Source organism: Tyto alba, unplaced genomic scaffold, assembly GCF_018691265.1.
Source record: "Tyto alba isolate M040663 unplaced genomic scaffold, T.alba_DEE_v4.0 Super-Scaffold_22, whole genome shotgun sequence".
Taxonomy (NCBI): Eukaryota; Metazoa; Chordata; class Aves; order Strigiformes; family Tytonidae; genus Tyto; species Tyto alba.
In genome coordinates this window covers 8215647-8241244 of record NW_024881296.1, presented here as the reverse complement: position 1 = coordinate 8241244, position 25598 = coordinate 8215647, and the positions used below count along the sequence as shown (strand labels likewise).

Genomic DNA, 25598 nt, shown 5'->3' with positions numbered 1-25598 from the left:
CTAAGTGTCTGTTAATTTTCTATGCCTTTCCAATTACCACATCATCTAGCATTTAAAATTACATTCTGGACAGGCGGGTCTAAAAGAAGATCCCAATTAGATGCCTAATTTCAGAGAGCTAGTAAGAGACCAAACTTCCTTATGCACCAGCTGTACTGTGGCCTGGGTTAGAAGACAATCTGTTTGAGAGTTAACCTAACACAGAGGGGTCTTTTCCAGTTGCATCAGTTGTCCAGTTCTATCTATGTAGCTGCAGCAGCGAATTGATCCAGAGCACTGTCCTCTCCTGGCTACAGAGCGAAGTGACGGTTTGGGAGGCCGGGGGTGGAGGGGGGGGTGGGGGAAAAGAGGTGCTGCTGGTTCCTCCTTTTCCTGTCCCCCAGGCTACAGTCCTTGAATCCTCTGAGAGGTACTGGGTTTCAGGGAATTTTTTGTCAGAAGAATGCTTAGATGCTTTGAAAGCCTGCTGCAGATCCTGGGGAGAGATGAAACAATCCAGAAGGAAACCGGCTGCCCAAGTTGTGCTTTGGGATGTTCCCTCTGGTGGTGTCCTAACTTCTAAGTGCTTAAACAGCCTTAACTGCCTGTGGCTCTGTGCTCTCTCTGTACTCCAGTTTTGCTTGTAATGCATAACCAAGTCTACTTCAACAAGTCCTGGAAACCATTCAATTTTGGGTGTTCTCTACACCCTGCCGCGATTGAGAGATGGGACGCAGCTTGTTGCAAGCAAAGTGTCTGTTTTATTATGATACTTCACATACTTTTATACTAGTTCCTAGATAGCGTCTTACACACTAATTGGTTTCTTTAAAGCATGCCAAAGATTTATTGGCTTACATTCTACATTAGGCATTCAGAGATTAGCTAATGCTAAAGGCTTTTTTTCTAAACTTTTACTTTCTAATTGCAATAGTCCTACCTACAAAAACAGTAACTCCCAGTTACAGGACATCTGTTCCACAGCGCCTAATCTTAACACAAACACCAAGTCAGCACCCCGTGTTCCTCCTAAATGAAGTTCTTATCTTATTCTTTCCAATGCCTGTGGCTGACAAGTTCCAGTACGTCTCCTTCTATCAACTGTGCCATGCTGGGGGTTTTGCTGAGACCAGCCAATCCCTGCCCTACAACACCCCTTCCCCCTTTGTATTTCCCAGTGCTTTTCCAGGTTTGTCTCAAGGTGAGCTGCTTTAAAGGGGCCTGCGTGAGCACCAGAAGGATTCTTTCTCTCTTTGAATTTAAGCGTGAGGTCACTCACCCTGGTGATTGTGCACCTTCATGAGTTGGTTTTCTGTAGGCTTTAGTTCAGCTTTTCAGCAGCAGCACTGCTGGAGCTCTCCTGCTGGTTGCCATTTAATCTGCGCTCAGGGACCATGAGATCAACTGGCACAGACTTTAACTGGGAGCTTGGGGTGTTGGTTTTTTGTTTTTAAAAAACCAAGCATGCTTCATCCTGGATGGAGGCTGGATAGGAACCCTGAAGCAAAGGGTGAGATAAGAAGTACTTCCTCAGCACCAGGGGGCAATGAAATTTACTTTCTGTAGACAACAGCGCTGCTCTGGTTTAACCACTTGTGGCACTTTGACCCCCCCTTTAAGTGATTTTTAAGTAGCATCAACCTGAGAAGGCAAAGAAGTAATCACGGAGTAATGTCTGTCTCCCTTTAAGAACACCAGCCTGGGAGCTGGGGGTCTTGGAAAATAAATGAAACAACGTGTCGCTCGATTCCCCCCGACCCCCAGCTGCTGTTTGAGGGGTGCATATCGCTGCCGCGCGCCCTGGTAAAACCGAGCGCTGCACCGTAACGGCGGGGCTGGCAACAGCGTAACCCGCTCAGCCCGCCGGGGCCGCTGCCGGGGCGCGGCCAGGCCCCGCCCTCCCTCGGCGGCAGGCCACGCCCCCCTCTGCTGCTCCGCGCGCGGCGGAAGTGACGCGCCCCGAGGCGATTGCCCTTACCTGTCGAGCCGCCATGAGGGGCTGCCGGCGGAGCGCGGGGCCGAGGGGCCGCGGCGGGGAGGCCGCTGATTCCGGTGCCGCGGCGGGGCGCGGCGCCCGGGAGGAGGAGTACGTGGTGGGGCAGGTGGCGAGCAGCCTCGGGCCGGTCGGGGCTGCCGCCTCACCGCTCGCGCGCCTCTTCGCCGCCGCCTCCCCGCCGGTGCTCGTGGCCGTGAAGGGGGTGAGTCCCGCGTCTTCTCGGGCCGGCGGGGGGGGTGCTCCGCCACTGGAGGCGCGGCGCGGGGCGGTGGCGGCGGACCGCTTCCCGCCTGCCTGCGTGGTCGTGGCCGCGGCCGAGGGGGGGCCGGGTGGCGGCCGTGGGCGATGGCGGGAGGGCGGGCGGGCGGCTTCCTGAGGGTCACGGTGAGCCGAGTCGTAGTTAGCAGGTGGTGTCCTCGCGGGGCTGGAAATGCTGTGGCGAGGGTGGGTGGGTGGGCGCACCGGTGATCAGGCGGATCTGCGTGTGGGGGACACGGCGCTTCTTGCGGGTGTTGGCTTCAGTTGGTGGTGATCCAAATAAATTACAATATATAAAAGAATCGTAGGGCGCTTCTGGAATTCTGGTTTTCAAGTTTTTGCTCTTGTTTTTTTTTTTTTTTTTTTAAGGAAAATAAGAAAAGAAAGCATACAGAAGAAGAGGAGAAAGTGTCAGAAGACCAGAGCTCATCTGTCATACAAGAACCTCATATAAAGGCAAAGAAAGCCAGAAAAGCGAAGAAGGAACTTTCAAAAGCAGAGGAAAAATTGGCAGACAGGTCAGTAAATAATACCTTTTTATAGTAAAAATTAAGATAATATCTATATTAATCATAAGATTATGAGTTCAGTGAAACAGTATAGTTCTATTCAACTATTCATCTTGACCCTTGTGTTTAAGAAGATTATTTTGAAGAAGACTATGATAATTTTCTGTGGTTTGCCCCAGAGGGTAGTAAATATTTCCAGCTTGCTGAAGTTTGAGGTCCGTGATGTACAAATCCTCATTTAGTGAGTGAACAGGTCTAGAGGTTGTAGACTTCACAAAAAGTTCTGTCTGGCCCGGGGTGATGCTCTCTTCTGGTAGCTGGCTTTATCCAGCAGCCCTGCAGTTGGAGGAGCAGAGGCGTTTCAGCAGCAGCAGGGTACCAGGCGGCCTCGGCTGCTCTTGCCATGCTGGCTCTTGACGTGGAGCTGCTCTGACGCACTGTCCCTTTGCCTCAATACTCAGGGATGAGCCAAGATGCTGTCAGTGCAGGCAGCAAGCTGGTCTCTGCGCAGTGAAGTTTGGATAAGGAAGTCTACTGAGCTATAGCTCGAGGTGAACACCTTGTCCTTTCTCTGGTGCTGTGTGTTGTTGCACCTTCCACGCCCGTGAAGCTTGTTATGCTGTTTTGCTGCCAGTAGCCTTCCAGAGGCTTCTTCAGGTCTGCTTATGGCTTCTGCTGTTATGGCAGGTTTGGATGGGTAGAGGTTTGTTAGTGCACGGGTGGGTCCCAAGGGATTGTTTGTTCTGAGTGTCCTGGATACTGGGAAGAATTAAATCTCGTTTCAGTTCTAGCATGCAAATACAATTTATTTTTTTTTTCTTTCAATTTTAGGGGATATCAGATTATTTAGTTCTGAATTCTTTCTTTATTACTCTACTAAATAGTGAATACAATGTCCTGACAACAGCAGATAGTTTTTCCACCTTACAGAATGGTCAGATATGTTCTTTAATGCATACTAAGCAAAATAATGTTTGAAATTTTATGTTGAACACAATAATTTAAAATGTAAGTTAAAATATTTATTTTGTAGGCTTCAATTCTTTGACCTCAAAAACTGTTTTTTTCTCATCAATTACAATTTACTTGTCTTTTTTTCTGATAAGAGAGCATGCTTTGGAACAGGCAGATGAAGAGGAGAAGCAAAAACTGGTTCAAAACAAAGTGAAGAAAAAAAAAAGGGCGGCTCGTGCCATCACCAAAAGTGCTGTCAATTCAGATACAGGCACTACTGTAAAACAGCAGAAGGAAAAAAAGGTGGCTGATGAATCAGTAGACAGAAGAACAGTGTTTGTTGGAAACTTGCCTGTCAGCTGTACTGTTCAGGTATGTGAGTGGATTCTGTCAGCTAAAAGGATTGAAAGAATTACAACAGTCTTTAGTTTGAGGGGATGTTTCCAGTTGAGCAGTCAGATGTATTTGTGACTAAAATTGCTTTTTGGGGAAGTAGAAAATAATGCACATTGTCAGAAACCAGTAGAGGCAATCTCTTGTTTTACTGGAGTTAGGCATTTTACAGCAGTGGATGCAGTTACTCTTTTTTTAGTAAAATAGGTTAGTTTCTTTTTCAGTGAAAAATGACTTAATGAGAACTACAGTTACAAAATTAGTCTGTTTCTAATTTTGAATGTAAATAATATTTCAGGTTGTTGCATAACATATGTTAAATTTATACTTTCTTCCATAGTAAGGGGTACAAATTTAGTTTAGTCGATGTGTAGGATAAGAAACTGCCACAAGAAACACAGAAACCGTTACAAATTATTTGTGTATTTTTAGTGGCCCTTTAACAGCCTTGTATAGTGAAATGAAAATAGTGTAAAAGCATTCTTACTAATAACTATTCAACAATATTTCTTATTACCATAATGCAAAAATGTACTGAGTATCTGTAATATCTTCTGTTTAGGCACTGAAATCTGTTTTTAAAGAGTATGGACAAATAAAATCCATTCGATTCCGGTCTTTGGTACGTTATTTCCTCTCATGTTACATAACAGAATTATTTTTTTGATCTTAAAGAGTGTAGTGTTCATAAGGCTTGTATCATCGTTAGTTCAGAAGTGGGTTTGAGTGTATATTTTTGCCATTAGAAGCATCCTTGGAGATTTTACCATAGATGCATCTTTCCTTCCATCACATTTTACTCTTCTTGCAGCAGCAGTTGAAAGTATTAGAGCTGTATTTTCTCTAGAAGAAGAATGCCTTTTTTATTGCTCGTTTAGCTAAGGTATTACTTACCTGTTTTTAATTCACAGTTGCAAAGACACCCTGATTGTGAATCAGTGTACTGTGTAAAATAGTTGAAGATAACAGTCTTGGAACTCGAGAAACCTAACAGTTGAAGTCAAAGCAAGCTGTCTAATTCTGTGGTCTTTCTGGATCATCTGTAGGAAGAGCCACTTCTGTTGTTTGCTCCCTGTACTGGCTATATTGCTTTGGGTGGGAATGGTACCTGTTTGAGTTCCTGTTTGTCTTCAAGAACAAATGTTTGAAATAAATTGACGCTAGGCCGGCTTAACTAAAGCTCTTTTTATCTTAAAGGTTCCAGCAGAAGATACATTATCCAAAAAGTTAGCAGCAATAAAGTAGGTTCCTCTTGTGAATTTCATGCTTTATTTTTTTAAGGCAAAAAAAAATCTTTAAGTGTTGGTTGTTACATGGTTGTCCATATTAATTTTTTTATTTTATGTTTGGTTTTGACTTTTGTAATTATCTTTGTGTGTATGCAAGTTTTCTTGACAAGTGAAAAAGAATTATGTGTCTGGTATGCGAGTAATTTGTTATCTTATATTGCATTTCTCATATTTTAGGAAGGAGGAAGATGCTAATAGTCTTTAATTCCTTTAGATATATTTATGAGCTGAGGAAGCTTGATCAGGGTGCATGTACGAGCTGTGTAAGATGTACAGTGAAACTCCCTTGGATGTAAGGGGCAAGCTTGACCTTTAAGAGAAATTAAATTTTTACTGTGCACAAAACAAGAGGAGGCATAACTGTGTCTAACAAGAAGTGCTTGTGCACTACACACCATCAGAATTATTTAAACAATATTCGTCTTTTTTCATGTTCTAGGCATAAGGTGCACCCTAATGCGAAGTTTGTTAATGCTTATGTTGTATTTAAGGAAGAATGTGATGCCATTAAGGCTCTAAAGAAGTAAGTCTCAGTTTTGTTCCTCATTCCCTGTTGATAGAGATAGTTTAAACTTATCTGTAAACCTATCTCCTCTCTTTTGCTTGAATCACAATAAAATGTTTTTTTCAAACTTAAATTTGCTTTTGAAATAATGCTGTGCAGTGACATTGTAAATTAAGTAACGCTTGCTCATTTCATTTTTAAAACTTTTTGCTTTTGGCTACAAAAGAAACGGAACAGAAATTGCTAGTGGATTTCACATCAGAGTTGACATTGCATCAAAAAACAGTCTGGTAAGTAAGATGTGTGACTAGAAAACCCCTTTTCTGTTGGTGTTTTATTTTTTTTCTGTAACAAATAACTTACTGTCTTTTATCTTTTGTTTTCTTTAGCATGACAATAAACGGTCTGTATTCTTGGGAAATCTCTCATATGGTAAGTCTAAAATGGATTGTTATACATCATTACTTCATGTTTATGAAATATGTTGACATTGGAGGAGTTATTGATATTTAGGGTAGCATGTTTAGGTAGCTAAATATATTTTGTCGGGATTATTTTTTTTTTTAATAGCAGTTTTATTTTTTAACTGAAACACTTAACAGGGTTGTAATTTTCTGGCAAGGTCTGCAGGTTAATTGTTTTCTTTATTGTAACTAGAACTGCAAGCACTTTTAGTTTTTGTTGTCCCTTGATGTTTTTTAAATAAATATGACTAAACTGCATAGGCCATAGATTTCTAAACTGTTAAATGTGTACTGGTACCTGCTTGTGGACTACTTCCAAGTGATACACAGTGATGGCTTCTCATTTTGATGCTGTCTGTGAGCCACAGGGTGAGTGACTCTGTCCAGGCAGGTATTGGCAGTGGGTTGTTACCTGTGTGGAAGTGCTTACTGTGTAGTTGAGGTCAATGCTTGATGAATATTCAGCTGCTTCTGAGTAGACTGGAGAGTAGATGAAGGGATCACCATCAGGTGTGGCTCATATGTGAGGGTATTAATGGAGTCAGGATGCTTGGGACGAGCATCTTGGGGGTGGTGTGGATGCATAAATAAACAGGATGGCGATGTGCCCTGTGCCTGTGGCCTGACACAGCCAGCATTGTGCACTGCTGACAGTAATGCTCAAACAAACAGGCTTTAGACTTCTGCCTAAAGCTTGACCTGTCTGAAAAATCTGGACAGGTGACAAATCTGACTGCGGTGACGTTACTAATGCCTGTTGTGTAGAGCATGTGTCAGTACTGTATGTTCACCTGTGCATCCTGCAGAAAAAAAGATTTTAGACATTTGCAGTGCTCTGAAAATTACTTCAGCAGCTTGAACCTTTCTCAGCACATCTAAGTCCCATTGCTGTAATTATACCTGTACTATTAAACTCAGGCTGCCCTCAGCTCTTCCCTTAGCACAGATACAATTATAATCTGAGTAAAGGGTTTTTACCGTCGCATGAAGTGTACCTACACAGGAAAGAGAATAACCTGTATTTTTGTGTTGGTACGTGACATTTGTCTGTTTGCATAGGCATGAGAGTGAGAAAGCCTCACACATCTGGTCATTATCAGAATAATCATATAGCAACTGTGGTTGGAAACTATAAATCCCTTCTCCCCCATTCAGTTAAAATTCAAGGTTCAGTCAGTGAGTGTTAGACTTCAAGAACTGCCAGCTCAAGCTCATTATCTGCAGCATTAATTCTTAGAAAGAGATTCTGGCATTAGGAGGAGCTACAAAAATGTAGCGCAAATCAGAATTTCTACAATGTTCAAACCTTAAATTATTTGAAAAATTTGTTTTGATCTTTGCCTTCATTCTCCTTTGCAACTTATAGTGTACGCTTCACTGCTAAACAATTGGTAACTGTCAAAGTAAATAGCACTTTATAAAGTCTGTATTTGCTGGAATTTTTCTGAACTGCTGATATTTGTGTACCTATATATACTTATATATTAATGTATATGTATTGAGATACATATGTTTGTGTACCTAAATTGGCAAATATAAAATATTTGGATTTGGGCCAGGCTTCTAAAGCTGCGTGTGTGACTGAAGAGGCACCTGTGTCATTGTGCTTGCCTGCAGACATCAGTGACGATGCCGTGCGAGAACACTTCTCTGTCTGTGGAGGCATAGTAGCAGTGCGAATTGTGAGAGACAGAAAGACCGGCTTGGGTAAAGGCTTCGGCTACGTTCTTTTTGAGGTACGTGTGAATGATGTGCTTCAGGACACTGGGGGTTCTTGAAAATATGAATTGAGATTGCCTTTATAACCTTTTAAAATGTTTTTCCTTTTGTAATTTTTCTGGTTTTCTATGTGACATTAAATGGTGGTATTGTTTTGTATGTTAAAAGCAGCTTGGAAGACCAGTTCTGTGGAAGCAAACACAAAGCGTCTGTTTTAGGTTGTATACAAAGAAACGTTGTAAAACATTGGGGTGAATGAAGTTGCCTTTAAGGGAAGGACTTAAAGGAGGGACAGATAAGTTTCCTTGGTTGAACTACAGTGTTCTCTCATTTCTTATGTGTCAAAATGAGTGGAATTCTTTGCTGCAGCTGGTTTTGCTTACTGTCTCTCTGCTTTGGATGCAGTACAGCTTGCTTCCTCACAGCAGTCTCCCAGCCTTGTCTTCCTTAGTTTATTTCCTGCAGCCCAATACCTTCCCTCCCCCCCACCCCCCAGTTTCTCCTTCCTCTCTCCGCCTCTGTTCCACATCTCATGTAAGCTGTTCTAGAGCCCGTTTTCAGTAGCTGTGCCTCGATGCGTGAGCTGTGTGGGTGTGCCATTTTTTTCTGAGCCCAGCAGAGATGCGTCATTCAATAAATAGAGCAGTTTGAGTGTTCTTGATTGTGAAATTTTGCCTACAAAAAATGAAAGACGGGCAACTATTTGGAAGCAATCAAGTGGAAGTAATGCTGCTTTTTAACTGAAGGTCTGTTCTTGTAGAATACGGATGCTGTACATCTTGCTCTGAAACTCAACGAAACTGGTCTGATGGGAAGAAAGATACGGGTGAAGCGCTGTGGAGAGAAGTGGAAAGCACCACAGAAAAGTCCACCTGGGTCTCGTGCTCCTAAGGACAGAGCTGATACCACGTTAAAAAACAAGAGGTGCTCTAATGATTCGTTTGTTGGTGAAAAAGCAATCCCCTTGAAAAAGAGCACTAAACCAAAAAGACTAAAAGCTGTTCCTAGAAAGAAAGCTACAAAAAACACACAGTCTTCTGATAAAAGATCAAACGTATAATGGTGTTCATTATTGTTAGAAAGATTGATGTATACAAGAGTGGTGTTCTGTCATAAATTTTGTTTGCTAATACATCTGGAGTCGTTCTTGCTGTGCCCTGTGGGGCTTGGGGCTTCTCCCAGGAGTGCGGAGTAATGTAAATCATTACCTAGATAGTGTGTGTGTGTGTGGGGGGTGGGTATTTTTGTAACTGTTAAGCTTTAACTCACAAGATTTACGGTCTTCTGGGACTGAGGGAAGGAGGTGCTGCCCTTCCCGCCCCCGTGCGCGCATGCGCCGCGGGGCGGCCGGTCTCCGCAGGCACTGGAGGAGGCGCTCTCTGCTGGCGTCGGCTGATGACGTCAGCGGAAGCGACGCGGGGTCCTTTCTGGCTGCCCGCTCGCCCCAAGGTGCCTGCGGAGCTGGGCGCCGGCCGCGCGGCGGGAGGGGGCGGGGGGCGACGGGACGGGACCGGGACGGGCCTGGGACGGGCCTTTCCCTCGGCGCCGGGCACCATGATGCTGGGCAAGACCAGCGCCATCGCGGCGGGCCTCTGCGGGGCCCTGTTCATCGGTTACTGCATCTACTTCGACCGCAAGAGGCGGAGCGACCCGAATTTCAAGAACCGGCTGCGGGAGCGTGAGTGTCCGGGCCGCCCCCTCCTCTCCGCGATCGCCCCCGTGTCCGGTTCCCCACCCGGCCGGCCTGCGCCCGGCGGGCGGGAAGGCGGCACGTGGCGCCGCCGCAGCGCCCTCGTGCTCCTGGGCCCGGCGGGGGCTCGGCCGCCCCCCCCACCCTCCGCCTGCCCCAGGGCGCGGGTCCTTTGCGCGGTCACCGGGCAGCTTGCGCGAAATAATTCGCCTCCCGCGTTTTTGTGCATTTATTTATTTATTTTTAAAAATCTCGTTACCGCGCGCGCGCCCAGCCGTGCTGTTTTCGCACTGCACCGACGGGGTGACGGTGATTTTTTTTTTTGCTTTTGGAAGACGCTCGGATAAGACAACGCTGTCTTGTAGCGAAGTTGTTGCTGCGGTAGGGCAAGAGCCGGTAGCAGCCCTCGGGTGTTTCATCTGCTGCATTCTTAACCCTCCTGGCAGCTCTGCTATTGGCTTCCAGGGTAAGAATGAATGCCAGAGAAAACCGTTGATTAATCTAAAATGCAGAGCTCTTCTCCCGTGGCTCTTCGTTATTTCACATCTTCAACATTTAAATAAATGTTTTAATACTTAGTGAAGGTTTTAAATGCAAGCGTAAGCATGAGTACTCGAGGTACCCAAATTTATCCAAGGTACTCACGTGAGTCATGAAAAGTAAGTTGATATTTGTTGTGCTGGGTTGTTTCTATTATGGGAATATGTGTAGTGTTCCTTTGATAACTCATCTGAAGAAAAGAAATTGCCATTAGGCTAAACTTTCCCGGCAAGTGAACATAACATGATCAGCAGTTTCGTGGATGGAAGAGTCAGTAACTAAACGGGTTAAAAATGAATATTTACCTAGTGATGTTTAAATGTAACTCAGATGCTTTGATCCATCTTAATGGATTGAATTTGTTGAGTGACTGGTGCTGACACTTTCCAGTGTATTAATTCTGCTTCCGGTGAGCTCTCTTGCAGCAAATTATGTGTTTCAGATGTTTCACCTTCAGGCCCTTGCTCGTGTATGTAGGATCTTGGATGCATACTTGTTGTGTGTCTTCCAAGTACTTTTTGATCTCCAGTGCAAGTAATTCATTGGGAATTTTTAATATTGTAAACTGTATTGTGCATGTCTTGCAAAAGCATACTCGATTTTTGGCAGTATAATCAGCCATGTAAATATGTAGTAGAGAAAATACTGGATTACATAAGATTTTTTGCAGAAGCCCCGAAAATTATTTATGCATCCCATTGTTTTTATTATCAGAGCTTCTATCCAGTGATGATCTTAATACGCCTTAGACTTGCTCTGATAAAGAATTAACATTTTATTTAAAAGTGAAAAAATCCATTGTTGTTTGATCGGGGAAAGCTGTTATCATTTGGAGGACATCACTGTATGACTCACGATCCTTGGAGGTGATGTACTCGGCTGCCTTTAGTTGTAAGGCATTAGTTAAGGAATTTGTTTTTATTTTTTAGTACTGTAACTGATCCCTGAGTATGGATGCTTCTGTAGTGTTTCCAGTTATCTGATGATTACAGCGTTTTTACTGTTGGGTAGAAAGACTTGGGCTATAAAGTATTTGACAAAAAAAGGCCCAATGCAGAATGCAGTTGCAGTTCTTTAGATGAAGATACACAGTTTCTTGGTCAATAGTAGGGGTATTTGATGAAAAACTTTAGAAACCACCTTTACAGAAGATCTTTTCCACAAAAGTTCTTAGGATAAGATTGTTTTTCAGCCTGTGTGATGCAATGGCACTAAAATTTGGGAAGGACAGGAGTTCCAACATGTCAGTGGATTGGCTATCATATTTGGTTAAGCACATGCTGGCAAATGAAGAACAGGTATTTTTTTTGCTGTCCCAGTTACATCATACATATCTTTGGGCTGTGTTTGGGCCAAAGTTACGTTGCAAAGGCCCATCATAAAAGTGAGCTGGCCGGATTCAGGTTTCAGGAAAAAATACTGTGATTTCATGGGAGGCTTGAAGAACCGCTGGACTTTGTTTTTCTAGAAGTCTTAATCTTACTTGTTTAGTAGGTTTTGTGGGGTTTTTTAGGTTTTGGTGTTTCTAGTTTGGGACATACCCTTAATCTTGGGGCCAAAAGATAGCAAAGCTATAAACCATCTCCTTAGCTTCCACAGCTGAATTTAAGATGATAAGATTTTTACATGTGTTTACTATTCGTGTTCTTGAATGTATAAACCAGAGCTGTTCTGTATGCAAGTATAGACACTGAGCTCTTCAATTGGAGACAGCCAGAGTTTCTGACCATGCTGAACTTTGCCTCAGAGCACCTTCTGCCTGGACAGCTGAGTGAGAGGAGAACAGTAGGCAGACTTCAAGGATGGGAGCTGAAGATGCAGACGGCTTTTTGATCATTCTGCTCCTTAGTGGGACTGCTTGTGAAGCTGCTGAGGCAACTCGGAGATTTTTGCAACCCATGCCAGCATGGCAGGTTATCCACGTTTGAAACTTACTCCCCATGTACAAAAGCTGTGGCCTGAAGGACCCACAAGTCACGTGCAGTTTGGGAGCTGCAATTTAGCTTTCTGGTTTGGATGGATGCTTGTGCATTTCGGTTTTAACTAAGATTCCTTCTATGGAAGACTGCCCTTCCCCTTTTTAAAATGTGATAATGTCTTTAGAAAAGAGAGAAGGTTTTCATTTTCTTGGAGGTCCGTGAGGGAAAACAAATTTTTGTTAGGTGGGGGTTTTTTATTCCCCAAAGCCATTGCTTTTTGCTTGTTATATTAGAAATGTAACTTCTGGCTGTTGTCACAAAGATAGTTTGAAACTAGTGTTACCAACTAGTATGGGAAGAATTCCTAGATATCCTTTAGAGCTATTTGTTTTCTGTAATTATTTTGGCTAGTGGCCTGTTAGAGAGACCATTTTAAGAAAAAGAAGAAAAATTGCATAGTGATCGGACTTGAAAGATTCTGTAGATCAGTGTTCAGCTTTAAAATCTTGGTGATTCTTCACATTCCTTCTCTATTTTTAGGTTAAAGTATAAGATTTAATATGTGTGTGATTAGTGGTCAAAAGCTTTTATTAAATAGCTTCCAGCATGTCTTTTTTTCTTTATCTCTGAATGCTTAACCTGGTGAATGATACCTGTAATAACATTTCAGGAGATGTCATAGTCATGCCAAGAAAACACAATTTTCTTCTGAAAATGATGTACAAATATTAAGCTGTCACTCCTACTTTTCATTGATGTTTTCACTGAATGCACTACAGTTGCAACATGTCTTGTTTTGGTAGTGAAATGTTTCACATCCTACTTATTTTCATTTTTATTTCATCTTCAAGATTTTATGTATTAGCAAAACTGGTTTGCATAGTAGTACAGTTTAAAATTTTATGCAAGTTAATGCTTCAGAAAACATGGAGTGAGCTGATTGAAGGTACCAACTTTCTAGGACAAAATCTTCTTTAATATTGGAAGGAACCATAATGATAAAATTACAGTATGCTGCAGTTCTGTGTAACACATTTTTTTGTATGTGATGTTGTAAAATAATGTACGCAGGCCAGTAAACTGTAATTCAGGTGCTGAGGGCTGTTAAGGTACTGCAGAAGGTAAAAGAGTGATCTCTGTAGTTAGAATGTGAACTCCCTTTATATAAAAAAGACTTGATCTTGTCTATAAATTTCACGTACTACATTATCACTACTAGGAAATATTATTCCTGAATGTCTTCATCATGTGGACTACTGCAAATTTTTAATTCATGTTTAAGTCATGTTTGGAAGTATTTCCAGCTTGTAAAATTGTCTCAGAAGAAAAATCAGGGCTCTGTGACAGTTGTTCTTTGTCAACATAGATGTTCACTGAGCAGACATTGAGGGCAGATAGTAAGAGTACAATTGCTTGCCCATAGGCTGTATTTAAAAGGTATATTTGTGTAACTATGTCAGTTGATGAACTGGTGACTTACAAAAATGATTATTCTAAGGAAATCACCAGCATTACTGTAATTACTCTTGTATGAGTAGCTGCTACTATAAAATGTCTTTATACCTGCCTAATTGCATTAAAAGCAAGCTATATATAATTTTCATGATACTAGTATTGCTGGAGTGCTACAGCTTTATGTCGTGGACCAACTTTATGCCTTTGCATTGGGCAATTAAATCTGTAAATGTTTGTTCCATCTGTAAATGTTTGCTTTCTTCAGATTTCAGAAATACATGCTTTAGTACTGCTCTTGCTGAGGAAATTATGAGATACCGCTGCCTGTTTAACTAGTTCCCGAGCCTTTGCTGTAAAGTACCTGGGAAAGGACATTTAAGTACCTGTGACCTGCTGAAGTTCCTGTTGGTGGAGCACCATACAGTTTGAAATTAGATAGCCCTGACCAGCAGGCAGTTCTGTGGCATATCATTTGTCTCCAATTCTCTTTCCTTCTTCATGCCTCTCGTGCGTGAGGTATGCTTTGGTGCAGGCCCTGCACAGTCGGTGTTTACCATAGCCAGCAGGAGAATCACTGCTGTTTTGAGTCGGTATGCTACTGCCAGCCCTCGTTAGGCCTCTGAATGATACTCGGTTGTAATCTTGTGCTCACTCTTCAATATTTGGAATATGTTACCAGTTTCTTACTTTGAAAATAACTTTGATTTGTTCATGGTTTCAAACTATAATCTGAAGGCTTTTTTAATTGCAAATTAAAAATGTAAGATGCTTTTATTCTTACAGGAAGGAAGAAACAGAAGCTTGCCAAAGAGAGAGCAGGGCTTTCCAAGGTAATACTGTGTTCAGTAATGCAGTGCTAGTTTGAAAGATGTTTCATTTGTATTATTTGTAGGATTTGTTTAAAGATCTGTTTTGATTCCAGCATTACAAACATTTCTGCAAATATGCAGTCTTTAATTTTTTAATGCTCACAAGTAGCCCTATGAAATGGTTGTTCCTTTTTTGTGTCAAATGGAGGCCTTATACTAGAAAGTACATTTACTATGTGATTTAATGGTATTTTCCTCTTTGTAGTATGTGCAAGGACTTTTCAGACTTAAAAATCATTGATGGGATACACCTACAACCAGACTTGATAGTTTTTTGCTATAAGTGTTTGATTTCTCTTTCCTTATTGTCAGTGGATCCGGGAGGAAAAGATAGATTTATCTTAAACAATTGTAAGAAATACAGTTGTGATAAACATAACACACCTTAGAATTTATATTTGCTACAAAATTGTGTACTTAATCTGAGCAGAGTTATTTCTGTCTCTCTACAGATTTGTAATGCAATGATATGAGATCTGAGTCTCATTTTTAAAAACATTCTGTATACATTTAACTTAGTGGTGACACTTAATTTTTTTGCCAGCTTCAGTGTAACAGTATGGTTGTGTCTGTGTGTTTGATTTCAGCTGAGAATGTTTTCTGCTAACGTGTTTATTAACTGACGTTTAAGTGCCAACTTCAATTTTACTCTGTGTGTTATAGTTGCCTGATCTGAAAGATGCTGAAGCAGTTCAGAAGTTTTTCCTTGAGGAGATTCAGCTTGGCGAGGAACTGCTAGCTCAAGGTAATAGCATAATTTTTTTTGGAAGGGTAAGTTGTAAAGTAATTTTTCTTTACCTTTGCTAGAAGATGATTTTTATATACTAAGATCTTTCAAGGAGTCAAATTCACCTAGGAAGATCTTTTTACTTGTTTCTAACCTTCTGTGTTCAGAAGATCCAGCAAGGGAGGAGGAAAGAAAGCTGTGGATTGATTCTCAGTTATTAAATCCACTGTTGATGGATGTTTTATGTAAATATTTTACAGCGTGTGAAAGAAGGTTGATTTCAGAGCATTATGATTTGTCCTACAGGTGAATATGAGAAAGGTGTTGATCACTTGACCAATGCCATTGCTGTGTGTGGACAGCCGCAGCAGCTGCTACAAGTTCTACAGCAGACCCTCCCACCACCAGTGTTTCAAATGCTTCTAACTAAGCTCCCTACAATAAGCCAGGTATGTGAAACGTTCCCTGTTGTTTTGGTTTGAAAATAATTGAACTACTTCTCTTATACACTACATCAGTCTCAAGTGTTGGTTTTTGTCATATGCTTTTTGTGTATATTCAGTTAGATTAAAATCAGCTTTTTTTCCCACCTGCAACATTAAAAAGTGTATCTGAAAAATATCATGTAGCATTAATAGCAAACAGGCTAAAATAGAAATAGAAAATTTCTCTCATGGGTAAGCTCTTCTAAAGTAGACATCTGACCGCAGCTCTGATACTGTGAGTAGATTTGCTGTTTCCCAAATACAAGAAGGGGAATCAGAAGAGCGGTAACTTTCTTGCACTGGGTCTTGAGTTTTATCTTTTTTTAATTCTATATCCACAAGTGTCTGTAAGTGCTATAAAAGTCCATTAGAATTAATCTGTTACTTTTGCTAGCCTGTTGCTTCTGGGCCAGCTATAAACACAAAATGTTAACTAGCACCAGAACACACAACAGTTTTGAAAGCTCGGGGGTTTCCCTGATGGTAGAAGTGTTCGTAGCTCTGTGTATAAATTGCTCTCCCTTTTTAGCCTGAGTAGTGTGCAGGTAACGCGGTAATATGCTAGAAGGTGAGTCTACTGTAAAATAAATATGTTTTATGTTCTTGGAAATGCAAGGGTACTCCCTAATGGTGTTACCTCATATAAGGCAGAGACTCAGTGCTGTGCATCAGTCAGCTCTCTTTACAGCTCAGGCCTGGTTACATTTCGGTTTGAGGTCCATATAGTTAGTAAAAACACTGAAAAGTGCCAGGTACACAAGATGTAAAGGTCTGGGGAAACAATAGAGCAAAAATGTCTCCTTAGTGAACAGTGCCAAAAACCACACAGAGGTCATCACTTGAGGCTGATAGGATATTATTTATCTGACTTTGGCGTTGTTAGGCATTGCACAGTACGTAATTTCTGCAGAGCTGACTTCAAAAACTTATGTCAAACAGATTACCATTTTTAACATTAATCAGTTTGCTCAGTAATTACACTGCTTAATGTTCAGTGTAAAATTACATTGCTTGATAATCAGTTGCCTGCTGTCAATTTTATGTAATTGTGAATGAGTTTTTCTCCTTCTTACAGAGAATTGTAAGTGCACAGTGCTTGGCTGAAGATGATGTTGAATGAGGTCACACCACAACAGGGGGAAAAAAATGTTTTCTTACCCCAGAAGATGAGCATCAGTAGGGGGATAAAGGGGCAAACATAGTAGTTAATGGACTGTGTACCACATCGGGTTCTACCAGAGTTAAAATTAACTTTGTGTAGGTGGGTTTCGCAGGATTTTATTTATTATCCCAGTGAAAAGTGTATTTTGATAAGAATTCATTTTATAAATACACTGTGGTGAGTTATCAAAGTATCACTAAGTTCATTATTAGTAAAATATGCAGTTGTAATGTTGTACATATAAGACATAAAACTACGACCTATTAAAAACCCAATGCTCATTTTTGAAAAAACAAAGTTATGGCAATAAAGATTTATCTGCACTTGTGTGTCCCTATAGTACTACTTTAAATTTCAGAACATTTGGGTGTCAGAGCAAATGATCTAAAAATGACTTAACATTAAAATTTATTTTTAGTGTTATGGCTGGTCTTCCACTGCTTTTAATTAAGTTTAAAACCTTGTGCAATTTCCTGAGAAAATAGAGATGTGATCATTTAAACAGTAACTTGATCACCTTAGAAAGAGATGCAGATCAGAATGGTACTAGGTGACTGGCTTTAGAAAGGATGACAAATCCATTCCTGTCAGGAACAGTAACATCTAAAGTGATGCAAGTCAAAACTGTGTCTGGCAAACATGAAGGCACTATTAATGCAGGTGTCTGAAATAAAGCTGTTTGGAGTAGAACCTGGGGCAGATCATAAGAGCACAAAGGGTGGGGGGAGGGTTTGTTGGTTTTTTGTTTTGTTTTGTTTTGTTTAAAAGCTTGAAACCTTTTTGCAAAATAGGCAGTTAACATTTCAGTCTCTAATCTTCAAGACCATAGAAAATGGTTGTTAACAGTCTTTGGCATTTGCCTTAAAAAAACCCCAAAAATTGCACTGATAAGGTAAGACGATAACATCCCCAGGCTGAAATAGCTAAAGCTAATGGAACTGGAAAGATGTTGTAGAATTTCAGTATAGGGTGATACTGTAAACTTGAATTTAGGTAAGTTTTGCTTTGCCAGTGAACAGGAGGCAAATAACATACAGACTCAAGTGAGTAGCAGAAGCACTCTTCTGAAAGCAAATTTCCCATGGATAGGATGTTCTAAACGTCAAAACAGATTGGCTTCTACTGTTCTCTGGTTTAATGCTATCGCTATTCAGGTGGCAAAAGAAACAATTGAAATGGTAGCTTTATATTTTTGGCATGGTGTCTTGCTTTAACGTAAGGAGAAGAAAAGAGGAGAATGTTTCAAGGTGTCTGTCTTTCAGACCAGCTGATAGTTTGTACTGATGATGCTGATACATTAATAGTAAGGTAGGAAGTGGCATAGTCCAAGCAGAGGTGAGATACTTTGAGAGCACTTCAGTCAGCATTCCCATCTGTCTTTGTCTCATTTCAGCATGGTGTAAGTTTCTATAAAGGCAGACTCTTCCAAACCAGAGGTCTCAGTGTTTTGGAAATTGCCTCACACAGAATTTTTGAGAGGTTAAGTGAATAGTTCATGGTCACCTAGCAGTCAAATACCTGTGTTTTGGAGTAGAAATGGCTTTTACTGATTCAGTCTGCTTAGATGGTTTGCCATGGAAGAGGTGTTTCCCCTTTAGCCCCTTGAAAACACAATTTCCCAAGATTTCTGGTGCTATCAAATCTTTCTGTAGTGCGACAAATACTGAAGTTAATGGCTGGTGTGAACAAAAATTTCTTGAACAGCTGTCTGTAGATTAGTCCTTTTGTTGTGCTTGGATTGTTCCGGTAGCATAAGGGAAAAGTAAAACTTAATAGCCATGATCTTCAGGGTGACAATGGCTGGTTTGCTCTTTTCCTTTTTATTTATTTTAGAGGGAAAAGTTCCTCTGCATCTGGAATACTTAATAAAAATAACATGAAATTCCAGAAGGTTCTATTTTTAATGAGTACAGTGAGGCTTTTTGGAGGATTTTTACTTTCTAATGCTGAAAACTAAGAATTCATAAGTTACGCTGACAGAACTGTTAGCGTATTTACTTGCCCTCCTTGCTCGTGGTGGTCACTTCAGTGAAATGTCTTTTTGGTTCAGCTTTTAATGTCATCTTAAGGTAAATCAAACTCTTCCACCCTGCCTTGAAAACCAAACCCAAGCAGCATAAGACAAAAGTGGCGCCCATCCTTCAAACCTGAACAATTTTCTACCGTGTGTAGTACAGTTATGACAATTTGAATTCACAGTTTAGCTTGCAGCAAAGTTCTTCTGAACTAAGTATGTTTTAGCAAACCTGGGTGTCAAATCTTCTGATTTTGTTGGGAGACTTGGTCATAGTCCGATTATGTCTACAAATGGTCATTGCTTTAATAAACATCATAGACACACGTATTACTCTAATCCTTTTTAGTTTTCTTGATCCTGCAAAGTTAGATGCAAACAAAATTTTAGATAGCATAGGTTTATATGAAACCTTAAGTACAAATTTGTTCTCATATTTGATAACCCAGAAGTACCTGGTCAGTAGGCTAGAGCAAATTGATACCTGTTTTGAGTGCTATGGCTAATAGGGTGGGAACGGTTGAATCCTTTTAGCAAGGCTTAAGATTTTTTTTTTTTTTTTTTTCCCAAATCTCTCAATGAAGCTAATTCCTCACAAACTGTGAAGACTGGAAGATACTGTCTAGAATGGGAATTTTCTGTTGCTGTAGCAGTGGCAGCCTGACACTGGTGTAGCTAGCCTGCACAGCCCACAGATGTAGGAAGCTGTCATTTAGAACTGGTTTCAGACATAAGCAAGGTACGGGACATTGGAAGTGCAGTGGTAATGATGGCTGTTACTGCATCAGTAGTAGTAATGCCATTGCATTAGCTGTGCCTATTACAGTATTTCTTTCACCTGTGCAAATTAAAGAAAGGTGAAAGTGAGACATTCCAGTTGCGGACTTGCTGCTGCTGAGCTCACAGCTTCTGGTGAATAAGATCTGTCATTTTACTGCAGGTAAAACTACTAATCCTTCTAGAATGAGCCATCTTCCCTTCTGTGGTGCTAGAAGAACAAGGCACTTGTTTTCAGCATTAAGAGGATTTCTCATAAAGGAAATCAGAGGTCTGTGAGTTTTATGTTGGGAAGTCTCCTGTCATCAGTTACGAGCTTCTTGGGCAGCTTTTATACAAAAAAAAACCCAGCTACTTTCATGATCATGCAGGACTACCTTTGATGTCTCACCGTTAAGTTTTCTAGATAGTGGAATCGAATCTAAAACCAGAGTGATCAGGCACACACTGAATCATCTGGCACTAATTTCCTTACCCTGGGGGATGACAGAATATTATTGTTGCCCTTAACTTGGAAAAATGGAGAAGTCCCAGCCCTTCTGTGTAGGAGGCCAGACAGCCATCATCAAAGTAAAGCTCCAGTTATTTATGCACCCAGAAGAATCTTTCTAAAGTTTCATTTGTACATCTGTTGATGGTGTGTTTGAAGTCCCTTTGGCTGAACAGTGGCCCTACATGACCGTTTTGTTAAAATTAACATGAGTTAAACTTCAAGGGAATCTTTGAAGTGGTCACTAAGTGCTTTTAGTGAGTGTTTCAAAGGCATGTTGTAGTGTACACCCATGCTCCTGCGTTTTTAAACATATGGATATGAAAAGGGCTGATGTGAAAAAAAGATAATTTCTTCAAGGCTTCCGTTGTACTCAAGTCTTGGTTTGGCTTTTAATTTGTGTGTTTTCACTGACCAGTATAGCTTAAGGTTTCCTTTATGCAGTGACCAAAAAAGGCTTGTCAGCACAACAGTCAAATCTCACCAAAAGCCTGTTGCGAAGAGCTGAAACTTGTGCTTAATTCACAAGGACTGAGCTAGCTTTCATCAGAGGCACTCTGGAAACTGAGCTTCTGGTGCGGGTAACAGTGCTTGTTTTCTGCCTTTGTACCAAAACAGAGCTTCCCAAAGAAGAAGATGTGGACATCTGATGCTGTTCTCAAAGGGCAGAATTTGTCACGTCCCATGTATAAAAGTGTGAGTGAAGCCATAGAAAACAGCTGGCCCTTCCATGATGTTTCTGAACCAAACTGTCCAGCATACTGGTGCTGGGCAGCTTTTTCAAAGTACGGCAGTTTACGTTTTTTTTCTTGAAAAGAAAACCCAGGTTCTCACTTCTGTGAACAGGAGGGGCTTACATGGGCGAGTTTTGCAAAATATTTACTGGACATCTTTTGATAAGGTCACTACCCTGATTTCTAATCACTGATATAACCTAATAATCACAAACTCTTAAAGGCCTCTGTGCTATAAGCTTTTGACTCCAGACATGTAGTTCCAGTTCCTATTTTGTTGAGGTCAGGTCTTGATTCCATGGGTTGACAGATGCATGTCCTCCTGCAGTGCTCGCTCACAATTACCATAATTTCCCACACACTCCAAGGTTGTTCTTGATTCATCTTTGGGGTGAGAGGATGTCTGCTGGTGCTCACCCGCTGTGTGATGGTTGCTGAATGGAGCGCAGTTGCAGCAGCCTGCAAATCTGTCCGGATGGTCCATGATGCAGGACAGTTATGAGTGGCTTTCACATATGAAATTTCTACTGTGCATGGCATCAGAAAACAGCTGCACAGCTTGGACCCTTAAAACTGATTTGGTCACACTATCATTTATTTGAGCAGGTCTTAATCTAAACAGCAGAGGGCAGTTTAGCACACACATTCTGTGCAAGCTCATCCTGCAAAATCCTAATTTTTAGAATCTTCCTGTCTGGTGAGGTGATGCAATGCAGCATTTTGTACAGACAAATTTGGTACAGTGCTTAGGACAGGATCAGTGGCATGTATTTCTATTGATACCTAATTTGGCTTATTAAATCCTGTGTATTTGGTTTGTTGTGATGATATGATGAGAAGGATTTCCCTTTTCTTTCTCTCTGTCCCTCAACACAAACCGGGTATATTAAGCCAGCTGTATTGTGCAGCTTAAACGCTGCAACAAAATGCAACTGAATCTCATTCCTGGGCACATGAGAGAAGAGTTTTCCCCTGCCCAGCTGTGATTTTTCTGGATGAGTTTTGCTAGCTGGAGTGAAAGGAGAGCAATGTTAACCGCAGTAGGGGTGGGAGAGAAATCTGCATCCTGAGACTGGCTGGAGTTGGACTCTGGCTGTGATGGCCCATGTGAGGAGGCCCAACCAGAAAAAAAAAAAAGGTCGCAAGATGTTACAGGACAGTGATAGGATGCAGTTTCATTGCTGGTTGAATTTCAGCTTAAGGCGTCAAAATCTACTCTGGGCTCGTGGGGTCTCTCATGCCTTGGAGGAAGCTATTTGTATCGGAGTGGCACCCTGGCTTGAAACCAAATCTTAACTACTCCTACACCTCAGAAGTGGTTTTCCTTTGCTTCCTGGGCTGTGTTTGCAGGGGGGAAGTGTACGTTTATGCTGTAGTACAAGTAAATGGAAGTTTTCAGCCTTTGTAGCTGTCAATCAGCATTTTTCCAGAGACTGAACTTGTTAGTAAAAAATTCTTCAAAGTCTGCTTAAAACATGGCAAGTATCTAGAGAAAGAGACCTGTTTAATAAAAGATACTGTCTCTGCAAACCATGCTTCTCCTCCTTCCTTAGGTCAGTCTGGATATGTTACACCCTGTAAGATAGCCTGGAAGATACAGAAATTTACTGTAACAAACCAATATCTGCCTGTTTTGGCATGTATGTAAAAGAGAATTTCCTGAAGCTCTGAAACAACCTGGTTAGCACCTTTTGTTGTATTTAATATTATTTAATGAGAAGGAATGTACATTCAGCTTTGATGATTAAAATGACAATGACTATTGCATGAATTTGTTAATTATAATGCAATGACTAATTAAATGGAGAAAAGGGATTCTTGAGCAGTCATGTTCTTTGAGAAACTCCTCTGGTGTTTTTAACTGATAGTACATGCCTAATCAATTCATAGCAGTATCTCATTATTGGTGGGAACAGTCTGGTTTTGATGGAAATTTACTTTCACCACACATTGACCTGGTACAATGTGATTGCCTGGTCCTGTAAGTTACCGCAGTGAAGACTACCAGCTCCTGGAATTAAGGAGGTGGAAGTTTTTGCCTATATAAGGAAGAGAAACCCCTTCTGACCTCAGGTTGCAGGCTCCATGTTTGTTGAGTCCTTCTAGTTCAGGTGTTTTCTATAATGACACTCACCTGAATTTGCATAACCATGTGGCATTGCTATTTGATTTACATTTCATTTGCTTTTGTCTCTCCATCTAAAGTTTCAAGCTTTAACATCAGGCCGCTTGACTTATGTTGGAAGTTGTCTGACAGAACTAAGGGCCCTTTATACTTTTCTGTAGGGATGTTATCTACTGGCCATTGGCACTGGCAGAATTCTTAGCATGAAATTATTATTATTACTTCTGTATCAGCAGAGATGTGTGTGACACTGAAGAATCAAGATGAAGTCTCTGCTTCTGCAAGCTCACAGCCTGCGGTCCTCATCCTGTAATTTACTCTGCATGGTCCTTTCCTCATGGAAACATAAGCAGTCAAGAGCAGGACATTGGGACAGTGACACAGGAAGGGAGAAGGTAAGGTTTAGGATAGTATGATTGTTTTGGTAGTTACTGGGTGGGTGTTTTGTTTATCTGAATTGTGTATGAAGCTCTAAAGCTTGCTTCTTTTCTACATCACATTATTTTTAGACTGGTTGTCTAATCAGTGCTAGTTACTAGTATCATCAGGAAAAATCAGACCTCAGCCAACCATAGACCTGTTTATAAATCATGACACCTTCCAAAAGGAAGACAAACCATTAAAGACACTCTCTATAACTGAAAAGATTTGAAGCACAACCCCCCCACCCCAGCCTGAAATCAAGTAACGTGAACTGCTGAGCACTGGGTTAATTACTCTGCTGGCAGTCCTGCAGTTCATAAGTGGTTACATCATTGCAAATGTGGAAAGCAATCTTTCAGAAATCTGGCTTGCTGTCTGATAACAGCTTTACAGGGAACTCTTGACTGTTTTGTCAAAACTTAGTAATCAGCCTACACCATAGTGCCTGAAATTTGGTGATGCCATCATGCAAATAGGAAAGGTGGGACATGGGTATTAAGCAGGCATAAATAAGGCAAACAGCTTAGAAAGCAAAGTAGTGAATCAGTGTCCATGCTAGATGTTGGATTTCAAACCGTGAATATGTGACAACCTGATAAAACGGTTGAAAACTGGAGAGATACTTTACTGAGAGAAAGTTGTAATCTGGTCTTGGACAGTTGACCCATCCTTAAAAGCAATGCAACCTTCTTAATTGCTTCTGACACTCCGAGTCTCATGGTTAAAGTAGATGTTATCTGTGGACCAGGATGGCTCTATCCTTTTTCTGCTCTGGAGCCAGTATCTGGAGAGGAGGATAAGACTGGAAGGAGCTGGCTTCCAGAAGGTCGGATGATCAGACTGCTGTGTCCTGCCACCCTTAAGAACCAATAGACTGGTTCTTAGTGGAAGCTTGAGCTAAACCCTTGGGCACCTTGGCTTCTCCGGGCAACCATGGAAGTAAGTACTAATCAGTTAAATTGGTTTTCTAAAAGGCACAGAGACCCTGGAATGGAATTTATTGGTATTCAGGCACAGTGCTCTTCCTATCTTTTTTGTCAGAAAACATGAAGCAGGGAAAACAGTTGGTTCCTCTGTAGAATCCCTCCTTTCATTTTGGTTGTTTCCAGGATGGTGTTTGTTATGAGACTCTGTCAAGGTCAGGAGCAGTGTTTTCTCTGCTGGGTTGCCCTCAAAATTTTTCAGCAGGCCTGATAATTATTGTCATTAGACTGTAGATCTTTTCACAGATGGATGTCTCCTACCTTGGGCAGTACGTTTCCAAGAAAAACAGTGATCTCACCCAGATTTTAAAGAAAAAAATTAAGAAACAGCTTGCAGTCTGACAGAACCAGCAATGGCTCTGACTCAGGATCCTTCATGGCCTTTCCTTTTTTATAATAATACTGTTCAAATTCTGCCTCCCCAACTCCTGATAATGTTGCAGATGTTGTGTGCTGGGTCTCAGGGGTTGACAACACAAGCTTCGTTGTTGAATGAAGCAGCAGGGATTTTGTAAATTCAAAGTGTTTGTAGGTCATCATAGTATTTGTAGTCACCAAAGTACTTGTAGAAGTCATCTCTCTGGGCTTTTGAAGATGTGCTGCTGTAAGACTGGTTCACTGGAGCAGCATGGATTATCTTCATTTTGGGGTATTTAACTGCATTTTCCTTTCTTCTTGGAAGACCACGTTATTTTTTTCTAATATCAAAGAATATCACCTTTGTTGACATAGCTGTTTAGGGCATATGCAGTACAGCTGTGCTCTTGTGAAGCTTCGCAGGACTCGGGGACCAAAGGCATGGAGCTAATGGTTAGCTAGACATGCCGCCCTTTGCACCAGAGCCAGTCAAATGCAGTCTGCTGCTAAACACCTTTTATTGCCCATAAGATGTGAGTGTGGTCATTTATTTCCAGTGGGAAATGCAAGAACAGAAAGCACTTTGCCACAAGGCAGAGCTTTGTGGGCAGTCTTGGATGCCTGATGCAAGGCTTCTTCCATTGCTTCCCAAAACGATGTTCTCGTCTGGCAGAGTTCAGGCACTAGAAGTGTTTTTGTTTTCTGGCTAAATAGAAGTCTGCAGCCAGAACCTTCCAATTTAACATCTTTCACTGAACATCAGAATTCACATACTCCAAAGC

General features: G+C 41.3%; 2 protein-coding genes and 1 non-coding gene across 4 annotated transcripts; all 3 read left to right on the top strand.

Moving 5' to 3' along the window:
- The first annotated feature begins 1929 nt into the window (after positions 1-1929).
- On the top strand, positions 1930-9198 carry RBM34 (RNA binding motif protein 34). Of its 2 annotated transcripts, none has more exons than XM_042795808.1 (10): positions 1930-2177; positions 2603-2751; positions 3849-4068; positions 4652-4711; positions 5287-5330; positions 5818-5901; positions 6110-6173; positions 6273-6315; positions 7965-8083; positions 8827-9198. In XM_042795808.1, exons 1-10 carry the CDS (start codon positions 1971-1973, stop codon positions 9124-9126), a joined length of 1290 nt encoding a protein of 429 aa, XP_042651742.1. In that variant the 5' UTR covers positions 1930-1970; the 3' UTR covers positions 9127-9198. The 2 variants fall into 2 exon arrangements, with proteins under 2 accessions (XP_042651742.1, XP_042651743.1); XM_042795809.1 differs by having other exon boundaries at positions 8238-9026.
- A 274-nt stretch (positions 9199-9472) lies between these two features.
- TOMM20 (translocase of outer mitochondrial membrane 20) lies at positions 9473-17236 on the top strand. Its single transcript, XM_042795810.1, has 5 exons — positions 9473-9744; positions 14454-14500; positions 15203-15284; positions 15573-15715; positions 16827-17236. The coding sequence occupies exons 1-5, from the start codon at positions 9621-9623 to the stop codon at positions 16869-16871; spliced, it is 441 nt and encodes a 146-aa protein (XP_042651744.1). The 5' UTR covers positions 9473-9620; the 3' UTR covers positions 16872-17236.
- Positions 10179-10313, top strand: LOC116965614. The gene has a single exon (XR_004409497.1). It is a non-coding gene; the product is annotated as a small nucleolar RNA SNORA14 (small nucleolar RNA).
- Positions 17237-25598: the final 8362 nt, after the last annotated feature.

Excerpts from the sequence above, each read along its gene's own strand:
- TOMM20 (XM_042795810.1), top strand. The coding sequence starts at position 9,621 with ATGATGCTGGGCAAGACCAGCGCCATCGCGGCGGGCCTCTGCGGGGCC. Across the intron at positions 9,745-14,453 it reads CAAGAACCGGCTGCGGGAGC|GAAGGAAGAAACAGAAGCTT; the intron begins GTGAGTGTCCGG and ends TTATTCTTACAG. Across the intron at positions 14,501-15,202 it reads AGAGAGCAGGGCTTTCCAAG|TTGCCTGATCTGAAAGATGC; the intron begins GTAATACTGTGT and ends TGTGTGTTATAG.
- RBM34 (XM_042795808.1), top strand. The coding sequence starts at position 1,971 with ATGAGGGGCTGCCGGCGGAGCGCGGGGCCGAGGGGCCGCGGCGGGGAG. Across the intron at positions 4,712-5,286 it reads CCATTCGATTCCGGTCTTTG|GTTCCAGCAGAAGATACATT; the intron begins GTACGTTATTTC and ends TTTATCTTAAAG. Across the intron at positions 6,316-7,964 it reads CTTGGGAAATCTCTCATATG|ACATCAGTGACGATGCCGTG; the intron begins GTAAGTCTAAAA and ends GCTTGCCTGCAG.